Source organism: Pinus tabuliformis, chromosome 2_1 (genome assembly GCF_031772625.1).
Source record: "Pinus tabuliformis cultivar Carrire ecotype Pingquan chromosome 2_1, CPIR1, whole genome shotgun sequence".
Taxonomy (NCBI): Eukaryota; Viridiplantae; Streptophyta; class Pinopsida; order Pinales; family Pinaceae; genus Pinus; species Pinus tabuliformis.
The window spans coordinates 549,707,614-549,727,777 of NC_142299.1; the positions used below are offsets into that span (position 1 = coordinate 549,707,614).

General features: G+C 38.5%; 1 protein-coding gene across 1 annotated transcript; it reads right to left on the reverse strand.

Moving 5' to 3' along the window:
* Nucleotides 1-16,627: 16,627 nt before the first annotated feature.
* LOC149201532 (jasmonate-induced oxygenase 1-like) lies at nucleotides 16,628-19,426 on the reverse strand. The gene is made up of 5 exons (XM_089401301.1): nucleotides 18,957-19,426; nucleotides 17,612-17,769; nucleotides 17,442-17,518; nucleotides 17,148-17,369; nucleotides 16,628-16,780 (listed from the first exon to the last, which is right to left on the reverse strand). Exons 1-5 carry the CDS (start codon nucleotides 19,424-19,426, stop codon nucleotides 16,628-16,630), a joined length of 1,080 nt encoding a protein of 359 aa, XP_089257427.1.
* Between the last annotated feature and the right edge of the window lie 738 nt (nucleotides 19,427-20,164).

Genomic DNA, 20,164 nt, shown 5'->3' on the forward strand with positions numbered 1-20,164 from the left:
TCAAAAGCTACATGGAAACCCAAAGATTATTGTAAGTGACAGAGATCCCATTTTCACTGGAAATTTTTGGACAGAATTATTTTCTTGTCTTGGTACTCAGTTAGCTCATAGCTCATCTTATCATCCTCAATCTGATGGGCAAACTGAGATAGTAAACAAATGTTTGGAAGGATATCTTCGTTGCTTTGTATCTGATAAACAGACACAATGGGTCAAATGGTTGCCTCTGGCTGAATGGTGGTATAACACTTCCTTCCATACAGCAACAAAAATGACCCCATTTATGGCACTTTATGGGTATCAACCACCATCCATCACATCATATTTAAGAGAAAATTCTAAGGTTCAGGCAGTGGAACATCACATCGAACATCAACAACAAGTCCTCCAACTCTTAAAGGATAACCTCGTGTTGGCACAAAATAGAATGAAACAACAGGCAGATCAACATCGCAGTGAAAGAAGTTTTGATGTAGGTGATTGGGTATTCCTACGGCTACAACCATATAAGCAAATGTCCCTAAAGCAAGCTAAGAAGGATAATAAATTATCACCAAAGTATTATGGTCCGTACAAGGTGTTGGAAAAGATTGGTACTATGGCATACAAATTGGAGCTTCCTGCAGCTTCTCGATTGCACCCAGTTTTCCATGTTTCATGTTTAAAGAAGGTTATAGGTGACAAGCTCCCAATTCAAACAATATTGCCAGAACTTGACGAGGAAGGAAAAATTATATTGGAACCGGAAGCAGTCACAGAAACAAGAACTCGACAGCTACGAAATCGATCAATTTCAGAGTATCTTATCAAGTGGAAGAACTTATCCGCTGAAGATTCCACATGGGAGGATGAGAATTTTATGCAGAAGTATCCAGAACTGCTCAAGCGTTGAGGAAAACACTTTTTTGAAGGAGAGGGGCATGTTGGGTCCCTATAATACTAGTGATTACCCCATTACTATTGTAGTTATACCCCCCATATTGTTATTTCTGTGCCCCTTAGAATCCCTCTATTGTTATTTTTGTGGCTTTATATTATTATTGTTAGGTCGGCTGGATTATATTGTGACTCCTTAGACTCCTATATATAGAAAGGAGGTTTTGTCATTTGTATCATCCAAGAATTGTTCATTTATGTAATGTAAAGGAGGTTGCCCCCTCGAAGAGGCTGAATTCTAAGGCGTGGATCTCTCTTTTCTATCTTTTTGTGAGCTGGTTTCATAACATATAATGTGTCATTTAGCAAGGTCCTAGCTTGTTGTTCAGGCAATGGAAAATATAAAATTTGAAATTGGGTGTTACTCAGGCTCTATGGCTTATTGGGTGGTTTGTTAAAGTGGGAAATTGGTGGAACGCCCTTGGTGTGGTGATGCCAGTTACAGGTTTGTAAATACACTGGGAGACAAGGGAGATATGTTGTTGTGGATAATCCCTTATATTGACTGAATAAATGACTTTCATAGGTCAGTGTGGGTTGGATGAATTTTATGGCCATAATTTCTTATAGTCACATGAAGCGTGAGGGGTTTTGATTACATTGTTCTGGGCTAAGGCCAAAGGGAATATTTGTACGCAAAGTGACAAAAACATTTTGTTGATAGGGACTACGAACTTGACATAATTGGGAGTATACAGGAGGAGTGTGCCAAATTGTGCCCATCAGAATATGATAAGAACTTCCATATCAGACTCTGAGTTGTTAGAAGAATGGAAGTAGTGGATCCTAGATACGAGGAATACACACAACAGATCCAATCAATATTTTCATGTGGTTAACTTATATTTCCAACTATAATTCCTCTTGGCTTGAACACTAATAGACAAACATTTTTCTAAAAGGGACCTCATGCAAACCTTGGACCATATGCATGACCGCATGAAATATTATTACTGTAGATTGGAACAAATACACCATAAGCTTACAACGATTGAACAATACCACAACATCCTACCAACGACTACTAGATCTTAATCCATCTTAGTGGAGCCTATTCCTGTAGGGTGTTCAAACTCTTAACAGATCCCCTAACTATGTCATAAAACAAGTTAATGATTTTCTTTTTGTAGTATTTGTAAGTATGTTCAGATAAGCCAATTTTCTAGCATATGCTTGTTTCCTATCAATAATTTTGGTTCTCATTTGTATATCATATCCCTTCAAAGGGTATAGTTTTCGTTGTGGTCTAGTCTCTGATGTAAGATATTGGTTTAACTCTTGAATATTCTTGATGTGATTATATGTTTTCTTAGTTAATAGAATTCACCTTATAAAAATAATTAATAATATCTTAAACTTTCTTGATATGGTGTGAGCAAGAACAAGATAGGAAGGGAGGGAGGGACAAGGTAGTCATCACTCGATGCAATAAATGGAGGAGACATGCCACATCTCCTCCTGTTTCAATCTCAGAATGGACATATATTCTAATTCTCATCATGAATTAATGATAATCAATTTACAAGAGGCCAAGGAATATATTTTTAACATTTCCTTGATATTGATAGCCTAGATTGAAATTCTCCCAAATGTTTATGATGCCCATCTATATCCTTACAATGATGAACTCTAGGCTTCTCATTTCCCCATCTCTACAACATAGACACTTTCTCTTCCTTCACTTTATTAGCCATTTTATATGTAACTGAAAACAAACATTTTATTCATATGTTTTAGATTGCTCCCTAGTTTCATATTTTGCTCGAGAAGAGAAGCGGGAAAACAACCCCATCATTTACATCATTATTTACCTTTAATTCTGGGTCTGTGGGTTTATCCTCCAACATATTTTCTCTTTCATTCATCCCTAGTTTTTCCAGTCTCTTCCATGACACATTTTCATAAGGGACTAACCTTCAAACAATTGGGAAAAATAGTTACCCATCCTTCTCTCTCTTCCATGGATGGGAAAAATCCATCTCGGTGGAAATTCAAGGACAATAAAGAAAATGGAAGAGGATGGAGAGAGACAAGAAGATTAGCAAAAGTTACCATGCACAAGACACTGTGAAGGTTGACAAGGCACTAACAGATTGAGGTGTTCTTGAGATGGACATAGAGCCAGTGGAACCCTTGTGAATGATCCTTGAGTATAGAACTCTGGACTGGATTGTGTGATCTTGCGGTTCAAGAGAAAGGCTAATTCAAATATATGTTTTCCTGAACGATCTAGAAGGAGAAAGCTTGGGGGGAGGCTGGATGTGATTGCGAGTCTCGTGGTTGGGTGGAGTGGTGTCCCTGGTTGATTTTCTTTATAGCCGAAACATAGTTTAGATAAGTACCATCGTGAGATGTATTTTAACTCTTTATGTTGATTAAAACAAATATTTTGTGTTACAGATTAGTTTAGAGGATGTGTTTCCTTCATAATACTTTTAAACCTTGTATATCGTATGAATGGATGAAAGGGTAATGAATCCGTAATTTTGTCGGGTATGGCTTTTGCGTTGTTAATCTTGTACATTCAAGAGAAAGAGGATTGTTAATTATGTAAAAATAGTAATAAATCTATAGGAGGAAGAAAATAAAATCCCTCAAAGAAGAAAAAAAAACTAATATTTGAACCTGCATCAACAAGGTAATCTTGTCTTAGTTTTCAAAAGAAAAAAAAAATACTTATGCAAAGAGATGAGATAGAGGTTCTAGTTAAGCCATGAAAATAAAATCATAGAACTTGTCAAGGTTGTTGGGAACCAAAGAGAAAATGTTTAGTTAAAATGCCTTATGTATGGTGAGTAAACCCTAGATCAAGACCCAAGTTTTGCTTGCAACCAAGTGTTGGACTATTATTCTATAAGAAAAGGAAACAATTAAAACTGACTTGTAAATTGAATTATTTCAAATCAATGAGAAATCAGGTTCTAACCCGCAAGTAAAAGAAACATACTTAAGATATTTTGAGGGTATTTCCATCTTAAAAAATGCATTTAACTTAAAACTAGAAAGAGAGAGCCGAGGTACTCTTTGGGCATGATAAGTGGATAAATTCTCTATAACCCTCAGGAACTAATTAATACACATATAATATAATTACATTTACATTGCATAGGAAATAGTATCTTGTGTATTGAAACTATCTTAGTTAGTTAAACCAATATATATATATATATATATATATATATATATATATATATATATATATATATATATATATATATATATATAAAATAATGGTTTTGTGTTGTGTAATTTATTCTAGACAAAAGAGGAAAATAAAATATTATATTTAAGGTTTGCCGAGCCACGCCATATGGGCCATCGTTTACATTTAGGTCACCAAAATTACACATAGTCACAGTAACCTTAACTTGAGTTTGGGTAATACATAAAAAATAAGATAACTTTGACTGAGAAACCCCAACCATGCCAAGAATAACAAAGGAAATTCTAGGACAATCATAGGGGAGAAAAGTTTCATAGGAAACCTTCAAAATGTAGTGCATTTGAAATTAAATCAAAATGTAACTGGAACCCCAACATCTCATCATAGGGTTTTTCCCAAAGAGATAGGTGCTTAAGTCGGGAAAAAAATAAGAACTTGGAGGAGACAGAGAATAACAATAAGGTTTTGATGATACATCCAACCGTAAATTCCTTAGTAAAGAAAACATGAAAATTGTCATGAATCTAACCTACAGCCCAAAACCAAAACAAAGAGACCATAAGTAGATGAGGATTTTAATAATTCCAAGGAGCAATATCAGGAAAATGTAAATGTAGTTGTTAGCACTCTTTAGCTATGCATCCTAACAAACTCTGGAGTGTATACCTCAAAACCTTGCAATTCAAGTTAACTTTTAGTCTACCGATGGAAAAATAAATAGATCAAAAAGAGAAATTATCATTATGTTAACTCGGTTATCTGTGACAGTTCCTATGACCTCCATTTCTCGTTGGAGCTTAATAATTTACAAACTCTGAGAAACCTAGAGAGACTAGAGGTGGCTTTGTTGTAATTGTGCCTAAGTAGAGTAATCTAGAATAAGAGTCAATTAGGTAATGGGATGTAAAGGTGATAAGTGAGGGTTACCCTGAAGGAGAAAAGCATGGAATCGAACCCTATTGTCTTGAAAACAGCATGGAGATCCAAAAACCCTAACCTTGACCGACAGAGTGATGAACTTTCCCAAAGCTGGGGGGTGAAGTAGTTACCACAACTGCACACTCGATTAGTCACCATTTGTATAGGAAGATGCACGAAAGGGGTGAACCCCGGTGTTTAAGGAGGATGATAAATTTAATACACAGAACCCATATAGAATAGAAACACACATTATATTAAATATAGACTATGGTGTACACCCCAACGAGGGTTTTGCGGGTCATAAAGTCCGATGGGGAACCTCGGGAGTACATGATTACTGTCAAATCCATCCCCATCATATTATTGATCTCTATACATAAAAATATCTTTCCTTTGATAATCTTTTGCTCAGTGAAAGTGTGTTAATATAAACTTAAAAACATAGGTTATTGATTATGTTGAATTTGTTAATACTAAAAAGTAAATATTCTTATGCTAGGGAAACTTAGGAAGAAATTAATTTAAGGGTTATTTTATTTATTTTGCTAAGCATGTGACATAAAGCTTCACTTTGAACAGTGTCCTAGAAAAAATATTATTGACAAATATTGAAAATCCATATGGACCAATCTAATGTATTGGGCATCTAAGGCCATTCTTGTGCTTAAAACAACAAAACATGAGGTCAAAATTGAAAAATAGGGTAGTGATAATGTAATTTATGGGATTTTTCAAATTTGGATGCCTTTAGTGTAATGGCTTGTGATTTTAGCCTAGAGAGAACCCAGAGTTAAAAGGGATTCCCAAGTGTGCTTCACTTTTCTAAGGTCTAGCATCCATGGAGCACATGTGTAGCTACATTACATCTAACATCAAAATAATCTCTTCTTTACCTTCATTTATGTCTAATAGCACTCATCCCACCAATATCCTTAGATGTTAGGATAAGTCAATAGCGTACATATATTGGTTGTAGCAACCTGACCTTTGGCTCGTGTCTAAAACCTGGTCATACACTTTAATCAAAATCATAAAATTTGTTAGACAATGATGTTCATTAGGAGTTTTCCTTTCTACGTGAGAAATATCCTCTTGCACCAGTTATGGTATGTGTCCTCTATATCTAGCCTCTAAGCTTTACACTCATTCCTATGCTCAAGAGATTCCTCTTGATATTGATAAGAGGTGGTCCCAAAAGAGACTTGAGTGCATTAACAAGACCTGTTGACTAACAGCAAAAAATTTATTACTTGATAGGTAGAAGAGAAAGATGCACGAAGTTGTATACAACAATATATGGGTGATGGGGGTGTGAGGCATGAAAGGGGGGATCTAAGTGAAGTGGAACAAAGAAGGAGGGTGAAGGACCATGGGAGGGAGGGGGCACATACCACCAAGCTAGCACTAACATATGAACCTAGTAGGATTATAGATGACAAGAAATGGGAAAGGGAGATGGAGGATCAAATCCTCTATAAAGGCCCAAAAACGGAAAAGGAAACAACCATACAATCCTCATTTTTGGACATGGCAGTCGAGTGGTGACACAAAGAAAACTAAGAGACAACACATAGATTGAAAATAACCCAAATTACTTGCACCGTAGCACACTCAGAAGAGAACATATGAATCATGGTTAGCTATAAAACCAAACATGATATAAACATTAAAATCAAGTGCTTGCCTTTTCTACTTGTGTGCAGGGTGTTGGCACTATTCATGATGCAAGCATCCCACCTGCAAAAATGACAAATAAGAGGGTCTAACCAAACTAAGACGTCAAGTGACCAAGTACAACTAACCATTGCCCAATCGAATATCTATAATCATTGGTGTGAATCTCACATTAAATCATGTATGCAGAAAAATAATTCAAATATCTCATAATATTTATGATTCATTAAACTGTAAGATTGATATAATGTGCGTGATGATTAATCCTCGAGTATGAGGTGAGGGGTGTCACGCCCCTACACCTGCGATAGTCTTTCAACCGCTTATAGTGAGGTGCAGCACCACCGAACACTTTCTTTTCACCAATACTTATGTTTGTGGACTACACGTTAACATTCCATACTAGTTTTATTTTCGTTACCAAGTATTATTAATGTGCCTTTATACCAATGAACACCCATACACATTCATTATCAACAACATTAAACAAGAGAAAATAAAGGGAGGGGCAACTCCCTTCAATATGAGTCTGCCTGAATGTCAATATATGTATAATTTTCCACTTTTACAAAGTATAGGCTAAGTCCTTGGGAAACCCCAAATTTATACTTAGCCAAATTTCCAACTTCAGCAAACTCGGTTGCCTAGCTCGTCGCCACCTCCACACGGTCGCCGCACGACTCTTCAACCCGTCGTTCACCTCATCACACGTCTTCGCCGATTCGCTCTTAGTTTGGTTGCAAACGCCCAAACCGTGTACACCTGCCCACACGCGGTCCCACTTGTCAACCTTTGACAAATGCCCAAATCGTGTGAACAACACGTAGTACCACCTGCCCAACTCTACGACATCCAGCTCCAACCTTTGTCTCACGATCGTGTCATTTGCCCAACTTGGGCGCGCCTCCAAGTCGCCACACACGGGCGCCTCCAACCGTGACACACCTCCGTTCACAACCCAACACTTCAATAATTCTTCGTGAACACTTGCATGATGGGCGGGCGCTCACCTGAGCCACCAAGACACCCTCGCCAAGTCTCGACACAACAACACCTCCGCACAATTAATCTGGACACGTCTTTCCCAACGCATTCACCTCTCACCAAGAGCATTTCCACTAAGTGCGTTCTACCAAGGAGAGCACATGAGCTATGTGCTCATCTCTCCTCAATCTTGCACACAAGTGTCTCTCCTCCAAGAGGAAAGTGTGTATGAGAAGTGCGAAGTTCATTGGTTTTTTTGAACGCTCCAATGTCCAACATATATACACCTCCTTCGTGTGTGGGTGGGTTGCCCAGCCAACGGCCCACACACCCCATACTCGCATCATTCAGACGTTCCACAAGTCGGCCACACCCTCATCGCTGGTCGGCCAACCCGCCACCGCAAACATTCCAAGGCATGGGTATAAGCACGCACAACACTTGGTGGTTCATCACCAAGCTCGCACTTATCGTCACATATCCATCGCACGCCTGGTTGGTCGCTCCTCCGTTCAGTCGCACAACTGCCCGTCGCACCTCCAACACGCACCCGTCGTGCGCGCGCCCGGTCGCCCGGCGCCCAACCGTCGCACAAATCCGAAGGCCTTACATCCTCCTCCACCTGAAATCGTTGTCATCCTCGACAACATACCATCCTGATAGCCATCCACCAAGATCATCAATATCCCTGATGTCAACTCCTCCACATACTGCAACTATCACTGTAACATATGTAGAACCACCATCTCCACCATGTCTCGCCTTGGCAACCATTTGTCACCAAGACCACATACCAAGGTATACACCCATCGGTATGTCATACATCAGAGATCATCTCAATCCATGATCATTGACCACCCTGTCACAATCTCCACATGCTGCTCTCCATCATGGAAGGTTGGTCCCTCCATCCAAGCTACATGCCCACTGCAACATCTCATGTCGAACTCATCATGTGTCATCATGTGAACCACTGCCATGATACTCCAACACAATGCTAACACATCTCTGCACACTGCATGCCCCCATGTATGAACTAGTTGGGTAGCTAGTCCAACTTTCACGCTCAAATCATGAGAGTGAACATCCACATGCCACCATCAGTTGTTTCTCAAAACATCCTGTCACATCCTCAACTCGATCAAGAATCCATCTCCATATAAGTGTAAGCCATGCTCTGGTCCATGAAGTAGCCCTCATCTCATCTGCAACATGTTTTCCATGATGTTTGGTGTCAATGTGCTGCATGAAATCAACCACATCTATCCCAACATCATCCATACGTGTATCTCTTCTATATGAAGAGACCATCTCATCAATCTCCAACTCTCGATGTGCCACATCCAAGTCCATGAAGCAACCTCCATCATATCTGCAATGTGTCATCCCTAAAGTCTACCATAGAAATAAGTATACACCTGTCTCATCTATCCATGTGCTGCCCATGATCATAGATCAATTAGCCCCCATGGGTTGAGTCTCGGCTCAACCCATGCCTAAGTGTTGCCACCAAGGCATCATCATCATTGTAACTCTATTGCTCGAAAGTGTCCCCAAGTCCACCATATATGAAGTCCCCAAAAGTCACAACAATCTCATGTCATCATGAGCTCCACGAGTCATCTCCAACCAACATCTCAGTAAGCATACAAGTCTCGGCCCAAAGGTTTCTGCAAGATGCCTCGGCTCTCCATGTAGTAGGAATGCTCCATAGTCTGCTCACAAATCCATCCAAGTCCATGGCCTTGTTGTACAAGAGTGCACAACCTCTCCATCGGCTCATAAGTAATAAGTCTCCATGTCACATTAGCAAATCCATCTGCACAACATCCCTACCTTGGCACTCCTCATTGGATGCCCATAAGTGACACCTCTACAAGTGCTCCCACATAATGTCCCTGCATAAGACTGCCATGCTCCATGTCTTCAACCTGATTTCCACGACTATGTTGTCCATGTAGTCCAACCAAGTAGACCCATCACAACAATCGGTCACCCTCATCCAAGTCTGCATCTTCGGTCTAGTGAACTCGGTCACCCAACCATATCATCATCATCACGAGTCCCTTCCATCATAGCTGCCCACTAAAGGTTTCACCAAGACTATCTCTTGGTCTCAGCCATGAGAAGTCCACCCAAGTATCATCATACCTCAAGTGTGTGCTCTTCAATCTGTCCATGAGTCATGCCGAGCACTTAGCCAATTCTCCATGTGGATAAAGCATGACCCATTCTCCCACAACGATCATCATGTTCCTCCCTTGTCACGGGCCTTTGTACCTTCTACCATAAGGTCACAAACAACCCCAACAAGTCCTGCAACAATCAACAATCCTTGCTTCTCCATACAAGGTCTCATCATAGTCATCCATGGTAAGATGCTCCCTAGCATCGGCAAACTGGTTTTTCCCTTCCCTGCATACGATCCATCCACCAAATGCTCAGATGAAACACAAGTATCAATAGTACTTACATCATCATCATGAGGTTCCTCCATGTGAGTATCCCCATTCATCCATGTCTACAAACTGCACGATCCTGGTCCAACTTGATAAATCTCAAGTTCATCCTCCATCGTTATCACATCTGCAACATCCTCAATCATCACGGCTTCCTCTTCCTTGATAGCACAATCTGCAACTTCATCTTGCTCCATTGTCCAACCATGTTGAAGAAGCTCGTCTCGAACATTCTTTTCCAAGACTTTAAGTTCCTTTCAAATCTGGGGATTCTCTTTTTTCACCCGCTTCAACCTGTATAAGGTAAGCAAGAGCTTCCCTTCACATTCTTCCAAACCTACCATGCCTTGTCATTTAGCTTGGCCCAAGCACTAAGCTTCACCTCTACGAAACCTGTTTCACCGTTCACCAGCTTCACCAAGTTCCCTGCAACCATGAACCGGCCCTTGTTCCATTTGTATGTGAAACTAGCTTCCTTCACCTGCAAGTACCTGCTTCCACTGTCATCAACTGTCAAGTGCATCCACGCCTGCACTTCGTCACGTACCAGCTCTGATACCAACTGTCACGCCCCTACACCTGCGATAGTCTTTCAACCGCTGCTAGCGAGGTGTGGCACCATCGAACACTTTCTTTTCACCAATACTTATGTTCGTGGACTACGCCTTAACATTCCATACTAGTTTTATTTTCGTTACCAAATATTATTAATGTGCCTTTATACCAATGAACACCCATACACATTCATTATCAACAACATTAAACAAGAGAAATGCACAATAGTATAAAGGGAGGGGCAACTCCCTGCAATATGAGTCTGCCCGAATATCAATATATGTATAATTTTCCACTTTTACAAAGTATAGGCTAAGTCCTTGGGAAACCCCAAATTTATACTTGGCCAAATTTCCAACTTCGGCAAACTCGGTTGCCCAACTCGTCGGCGCCTCCGCACGGTCTCAGTACGACTCTTCAACCCGTCGTTCACCTCGTCGCACGTCTTCGCCGGTTCGCTCTTCGTTTGGTTGCAAACGCCCAAACCGTGTACACCTGCCCACACGCAGTCCCACTCGTCAACCTTTGGCAAATGCCAAAATCGTGTGAACAAAACGTAGTACCGCCTGCCCAACTATACGACATCCGGTTCCAACCTTCGTCTCACGATCGTGTCATTTGCCCAACTTGGGCGCGCCTCCAAGTCGCCACACACGGGCGCCTCCAACCGAGACACACCTCCGTTCACAACCCAACACTTCAACAATTCTTCGTGCACACTTGCACGATGGGCAGGCGCTCACCCGAGCCACCAAGACACCCTCGCCAAGTCTCGGCACAACAACACCTCCGCACAATCAACCCGGGCACGTCTTGCCCAACGCGTTCACCTCTCACCAAGAGCGTTTCCACCAAGTGCGTTCTACCAAGGAGAGCGCATGAGCTATGCACTCATCTCTCCTCAAACCTGCGCACAAGTGTCTCTCCTCCAAGAGCGAAGTGCGTATGAGAAGTGTGAAGTTCGTTGGTTTGTTTGAACGCTCCAACGTCCAACATATATACACCTCCTTCGTGTGTGGGTGGGCTGCCCAGCCGACCGCCCACACACCCCATACTCGCATCGTTCGGGCGTTCCACAAGTCGGCCACACCCTCATCGCTGGTCGGCCAACCCTCCACCGCAAACATTCCAAGGCATGGGTATAAGCACGCACAACACTTGGTCGTTCATCACCAAGCTCGCACTTATCGTCGCATATCCATCGCATGCCCGGTTGGTCGCTCCTCCGTTCGATCGCACAACCGCCCGTCGCACCTCCAACACGCGCCCGTCGTGCGCACGCGCCTGGTCGCCCAACACCCGATCGTCACACAACTCCGAAAGCCTTACAAGGGGAGTTGCACTTCTACATATCTCTGCCTCAATGCCTAGTAAGCTGCAATGATGTTTTCCTTACCTATCCTATCTCAAGCACCTCATGCGTGATATTACAAATTAAAAAAAAAAAACAAAAAACCTTCTCATACTTTTAATCATAAATATTTTTTTCAATAAAAGTGAACTTTTAATAATATTTTGATATAAGACTAAAAATTGTTATTGCAAATTAAAGAAGAAATCAGCCACATGTACTGAAAAGTTATGATAATAATATACTACACATAACTGATTTTAATTCACTCTATAGGCTTAGAGGACATGATGGATTGATTTAAGACGGGAAAGCAGTGATTTTGTCAGAACAAATCTCCAACCATTGCCGTAGAGAACAACCAACCAACCACGTTTAGCACCAGAGCTAGCAAGCACATGCTCAATAGCTAGCCTCAATAACTAGCCATGTGTTTTGACGAAAGGTAGATGCTAACAATCAGACAATGAATTTCCAATTAATTATCCATGTGTTTTGACGAAAGGCATGTGCTAACTACGGTACAATGAATTTCCAAGTTAGGTCACCCGAAAATGAAGAACACATGCGGGATCGACAAACAATTGGGTAAAACTGCTCTCTCCTTTAGGAGTCCAGCATTTATACCAATAGTAGATAATATGTTAATGAGACCTCTAACATGAGGGTGAGGGATTACTTAAAAATTATTCCCGTTACCCAAATCGAAAATGATAAATTTATGATAAACCTGGAATTTTGGTTCTTCTCCCTAGTAGTTTTTCTATTATATTTCTTTTTCTAATTAATATGCGTAAGAAGAGGCAACATGCTCAGCATTATTTCGAAATATTTTTTAATTGCACGTAACTAAATAAAGGTAAAAGATCTGAATATGATAATCTTTTAGGACGATAGCTGACGCAATTTGTAGATACTACTTTCATCTGTAAATTTATAAACCTAGATTTCGAAATTGATTATTTCAAAATGATTTGTAAATCTATCTTGTTATCTTTTTAAACTAGAAAATTATTCAATTTTATAATTTTATTTTTCTTTACTATATTATAATATTATTTTATAAAAAACAAAAGCAAAAATGAAATTAAATAATAATAAAAAATCTAAATTATCTTTATTATAATAATTTGGAAATATATAATAATTATAATTATAAAATTTAAAAATAAAATACATTAATAAAAAATAATTGTATCTAGAAGTTTTGAATTATTTATTTATAATTTTATATCTTAATCCGGGTAAGTACTTAAAAAAAACATTTAATTTTAAAAAATATATGTTTTTTTAAATTAGAATAAAATTGGAAAAAAAAATTGATATAATATAATATAATAGAAATAGTTTTATAATAAAGTAAAATAATAGAATAGAATAAAAAAGAAATAGTTTTATAAAAAAATAAATATATATGAATTTTTTTTGTTTGCTTGTCAAGTTATCCGTGTCTTTGAGAGATAATTACAATCTTAATTTTTGGTTTGAGAAACTTTGACCCAAAGGAATTTAAGCTTGAGATTGGATCGGCCACCCTTTAACATGACTTAAAACTTGTGCTCTTCACATCACCAAGTGACTTAAAAGTACACCCAATCATTTTTTATTCTAAACCCATGAACGGATATACATGAACTTTAAAACAAATTTATATTTATATTTTTAAGTGAAAATTAAAATAAGAAAATATCATCAATTTTAGCTATAATATTAACAACAAATATTTACTTTTGAATACATGTTAGTCTTGAAAATAAGAAAAAAATCTACTTAATTTGTTTGGAATAAGAAAATGTACAAATAAGGTAACATGAGGTGAGGTGGGATGGAGTGGTGAGGGTAATTATCTACCATGATGAAAAAATAGAACTAATATATTTTTACATTAAACAAACAATTAATGGAAGCATATTCCTTCTTCAAGGTCTAATGTTGAGATCAAATATTTTCTCAAGAAATAAATATCTCTGGTCCCTCGATTATTGGAGATTAGCTTATGATTTACAATTTAATTAACGTGATTATTCCAAAGAATTTGGCTTTAAAGGTACCCATCTAAAGGCTATTAAAAGAGCTTCATATTTATGATTTCCATCATATTTTGAGAAAAAATAATAACTTGGTTGACTCCTAGCTTAAAGTAGGCACCTCATAATCCCATGGGACATTAAAAATTAATGGAACTCAAATCTTTAAGTGCTTAACATAGACTATAGTTGAGAATTAAATATTTTTTTGGAGTAAAGGAAGCTAAGATATTGCAAGACTCTTTATGAAACAATGTGAAATAAGAAAAATTGACATGCCCCTATATTTGGCATCACTGCTACAAAAGTGTGCAATGTACAAATCCGAGATGGGTGCAGACTCTTCCCAGGTTCAATCGAAGAGTGGGATCCTAGAAGAGGCCAACATAATATGATCTCAGTGTTACCTCAATAATTTTCCAACAATGATTGGATTACGATAATTAATTGCGCTATGTTGGATGTTATTTGGTTCAATGTTGATAGGAAAATCCTATGTGAAAGTATTCAAGGTGATGCAATTCACATTGTAGAAATGAGGTTGAATAATTTGTAGCGGTGTCTTTAGCCATCAATAAGAAATCAACCAAAAATGCACAACATTCCTGAATATTTGATGGAAGGGTGGTGGCCTACAAGTTTGGAGCATAAATTTGGTAAGTCACTAAAAAGTTATAGGAGTAAGGGAAATTTGGAAGGTTTTTCCTTTTTTTTGGTAGCTTCCTATACTGCTTTGATTTGAATTAAAGTTGTGAGGGGAAATTGGTTAAAATTAAAATTTGAAGAATTTGTAAGGGTTTTCATGGCAGGGAAAGTTAATTTTTTTGAGTTTTCTCATGGCCATCGTTAGGCTTCATATGATCCAACAGGAATGAGGGAGTACCAAGCCTAACCTGACATGGAAATCACTTTTTTGTGGACTCAAATTGCGGTTGGATTAGTGTTCTATCTTACAAGTATTGGGTATGTATTTCGCATCTTCACTCTCTTATTTTTTCCAGGAATATTTCATGTATTTGGGTCTATAATTTTCTTCCAAAGATCCTAATATTCCAATATTCTTTATGCAACGACAAGATATAATTTTGGTTCCTTTAACAACCTGGTTGATAACATGTTTTTTTTTTTTTTTGGGGGGGGGGGGGGGGGGTGGGTGTGGGGCAGTTACTTATGTTGGGGTAAAGAATGCTTTAGAGCTCAAACTTTCAAAGGCCCAATTCTCCTTCTCCAGTTTAGTTAAATTAGTACCTTCTTTTTTCTCAAGTTGTAAAGATTGCATTGTCTCAATCTGGGTAAGATTTGTCTCACTAAGACCATGCACAATGCTAGCTGATTTTTAGATCTTGGGAAGAGTGGGCATGTATATGCTTGAGTTCATACACTGGATCTCTTCTAAAAGATTTTCTCTTTCTACACCACTAGAATGATTATATCTTTAGGAGAGAAGTAAATATGTATCGTCAAATTGAGGAGTTTAGACACTTAATGGGGCACATCTCCCATCACATATGGTTTAATAAAGTAGTAGCCATTGTGACCATAGTTATGGACCTACTAATTAAACATTGATGAAGTGTCGATGTCTAGTGAGCAAGTGGAAGAATTGGAGTTTTCTATCAACAACAACCACCATGTAACATTCCTCCTCGAGTAATTCAAGTGGACAAGAGCTTCCTATTCTCTTCCTTAGCTTAGGAGCTTCTCATCACATATTGACCTTCCTTCCTAGATGAATTAATATATTTCTAAAATTTCATAAAATTTTGAATTTTACCATATTACTCATATCGGTGTAAGAGTTTAGTTATAAATTAGAAATTTTGAAAATGTAAATACTCTATGGCTAGTCATACTTTTTTATATTTATGAAGTAAATTTTCAGTAATATAAATTTCTTAAAAAATAAAAAACGGTATATATGAATATATATATATGTGTTACTAATAAATTAAAAAAAAAGGATTTTTAATTAGTCAAGAATAGACCAAAAAATTGTTTTTTGGGTAATTAAATGTGTGTGAATTTACTTTATAACTTAGTATAGGAAAAATGTTATCATGTAATATATATATCATTTTTTATTCTTTTATTTAATATTAAACATTTTTTTTAATATTATAAAAATAAAATACCAGTAAAATTTACTTATTTGATTATGTCCCTTATCATTTATCGAATCATTAGATAAATTAAAACGCATCCCATTTCAATCCAACGGCATCAGGAATCTTAACTATTTTTTCTATCTTACTTTATAATCGAGAGCAGTCAAACAAATGCCACATTGTTAGAGAGGACGCAAATAAGCATATGCAATTACAAGACTACTGAAAAAGCTTTTCTGATATCCGAAACTTCAGCGAAGATTTTGATGTTAATTTCTGATCGTAAAGCGTCACTATTTCATTTCACCCACTCTTGCAGTTGTTGGTGCTCGCTGATTTATATGCCTAACTAATCACGCTTACATTGAAACCATCGGACATAAAAATTGTCTGCACCTCTCGTCGTTCAGTGGGAGAGCAGCAGACTTTTCGGATACTAATTACAGTCAAATTTATCGCCTCGAGCATCTTTTCCTCGGGTTCTTGTCACATGGGACGTTCTCCAGTCTCCACGCCAGAAGCAGGTTTGTGGCAGGTCTGTCAACTGTTTTGACAGAAACGCCATAATATACGTTTTCCCTCGCGTCCTTCTCAGGACTCCTGAACTGCCATTTCAATTTTTTTAAGAACAGCCAGACGCTGAGAATGCAAACATTACTTATCACAGAAATATATTTACAATCAGATAACGGGAGACTAGGCAAACATTACTTAATACACAACATAGGTATATATATTCATTCAAACATTAAACCCACAAGTATATATACATTGAGATAACAGGAGACTTACATTTGGATATATCCTTAAACAAATAGTGTTTTCTCAAGTCCAGAGAAGTATGATTATCTAAATACAGCCGAACCAACAAGTACAGAGGCAATGTAAATGCTCTATGATAAAGTTTAAACCGTTACAATAATTAGAATAGTATATGTTACTATTCTATTGAAAATTTATGGTGGAATTTACGTAGGACTTTCCTTTAGTTCCAGTAATTCGAATGAACTTCCTGTATTCATTAAACGTCATCTGCCCGTATCTTGGAGGGCTGGACTCATCGATCAGCTCCTTTACAGGCCCGACTTCCTTTTCCCCATTAGGGTTACAGAAAACTACAATCGACATTCGTTCCTTCTTCTTGTTAACAACGCAACTGTGTTCAACGCTTTTGTAAATTCCGTTTGTCAATATCTGCGCAAAAGATAATAAGAAACCTGAAACCACTTTGTCCACCTGAAACAAAATATTATTTGAAGCACTCACCTCTATTTGATCGCCTAGGTTTATCGTCAAAGCATTAGCAACAGGGCGCACGGGCACCCAATAATCTTTTTTCGAACCTGCAAGCCACAACATCATTCTGTAGTAGAACGGTTATTCCTCCAGGGTCGGAGTGAGGGGGCAGCCCATAAGTCAGTTCGGGCTGTGGACACACGGATAATAATTGATTCGAACGCAAATTCCAATGCTCTCCTCATTGCCAAAAGCTTCCTTTAGATAGTCCGGAGGAAGGCCCAGATTCTCTGAAAGCACAGATAGCAAGGTCTTGCAAAGCTCCAACGTTTCTTCACAGTACTCCTTCATTCTAGCCCTGTTATTTAAGCAAATATCACAAACTGAGAAAACATTATCGATGTTTCATGGCTGCATACACTTCAAAAAGAGCTTTGAATCCAAGCCAGCAGATTCTTATTTATTGTAATTTTAGGTTAACCGGTTGAACAAGGATGTTAATAAACATGTGACTAATTTTGTAAAATCTAAGTTAACGAAAATGGCCAATTCAAACATACCGGTGCCTGTTAACTAAAATACTACCCACGAAAGCATTTGTATTTTATGTCCAATTCAAATTCATCCTAGCTATTTCTTTTTAAATGTGATTTAATGTAGTTTAGTGATATGAGTTTAGGTAGAGATTTACTTACCAGGGAAATTAGCAAGGCCTAACTCAAAAGTAGGGAGGAGATTTCACTATATGATCTTTCAATAAAAAAATACTTAATAACAAAAAGTCTCATTAACTAAATCCATTCTAGTTCATTATGATGTTGACTAATATATAACGGAAAATACTATCTACAAATATAAAAACCAGAAATTCAGATCTTAATATATTAACCGAAAATACTATCTACAAATAAAAAAAACCAGAAATTCAGATTTTTATGAGTTCAAAGATCCGAAAGTGTCTAGGTGCGAAAAAATTATATTTAAAAATAGATTGTAACTCCTTTCCTGTTTCCTATACATCTTACAAAACCACTTATAGAGTATAAAACAAATAATATATTATTCATAAATCTGTGTAAGTTTTGTTCCATGAAGCGGCATGCAAAAGAAGGTCCCCAAACTGTCCCAAACTTAGAAGCACATCATAATAATCAATACCGATATCCAGGCTTAATGAGGTACTGGTTCTTCTTCTGATATGTCGGGCCAAATGTGGAAAATCAAATAAAAAACAAATTGGTCTACAGTTTTGTTCAATCCAACCTATACATATGATTTCCCATGAACTGTAATAATTGAAATCAAACAAACAACCAGAAACAATCCAAGGAGAAGCACGAAAACTGCAATATTCAAAGGGGCCAACACATAGATGAATCCATAAAAAAACAAATAGGTCTATAGTTTTGTTCAATCCAACCTATAAATATTATTTCCCATAAACTATAATAATCGAAACCAAACAAACAACTAAAAACAATCCAAGAAGAAGAACGAAAACTGCTATATTCAAAGGGGCCAACACATAGATGAACCCTTCGTCACCTATATTGCTCTGGTTTAGAAGGCCATCTGTGCTCCTCTGGTATGCAAAGCGGGAAAAAATGATGATAATAGTAATCCCCCCAATCGAGAGTGCCGCCTTTGTGCACACCAATTCGACTACCATATCCAACATAAGTCACAGGATCATTGGCGTGCTTTTGCTTCTCCTCCAATGGCAGACGAAAGAACTCCCTCGACGCCTCACTTCCGGCCTCGAGCTGCTCCGGAGAAATCCCATGGTTAATCACTTGGAAGAATCCCCACTCCCTGCATGCATTTGCTATTTCTTCCATGGTCTTCCTGCGGCGCCCGTCATACAGGCCCGAGAGGTCTATGATGGGTATTTCCTCTTCCACCACCCGTTGCCAGATGGGCTTCTCTTCATCAGGCCTGATGTATCTCGAAGGCAAGCATTGGATGCCGCTTTCCGCAATACACTGAACTCTCTGTATTGGTTCCGGCCAGTCCATTGGAAAACGATGCCCAAAACTCAGTCTACCTTACATAAGTTATTGGATATCAAAGCAATGACGAGGTTGCCAAATCAGTGATAAAGCTGAAACCCTATTGGTAGCCATCCCATATCACTTCTCGTGCGAGATTGCGAGATATATATTGTATTGGGAAGTCTAATTAGAAAAGCATTGTGTTTGATTACTTTATTTCAATTTTGTTGGATTATTTTATTAGTCCTGCCGGGGACTATAAGCAATCGATAGATCGCTTACTTTTGGTTGACCGCGGCGATATTTGGAAATATTTAGCGTTTTTCCTAAGTCGAACTAAGGTTTACGGGCGGAGAGGGTTGGGGTCTTATTACGCGCTTCGCATGGTTCGAGGCGAATGTCACGTGGCGCGCGTGAGGGGCACGTGGTTGCATGCGGTCTGGTGGTGTGATCGGCGGCCAGGTGTCCGTCCTCGAGATGCTGGAACGTTCGGGGTGTGTTTTACTATCTTCGCGGCATTTGGGTTGGCATTGTTACTTGCTTGTGTAGCTCTGCGGTCTGTGCGATGTTTGGTCTGCGGTAGAGTTCCTGCCTGCCCGGGTATTGTTGCTTGCAGTCTGTGCATTTTTCGTCTGCGGTGGAGGCTTTGGTGAGTTCGGCTACTGTGTGGCCTGCATGCAAGAGTCGATGGCATTCTGGTTGAATACTGAGGGTTTGTCTTCTGGTTAGATACTGAGGGTTTCTCTTACGTGCATGCAAGAG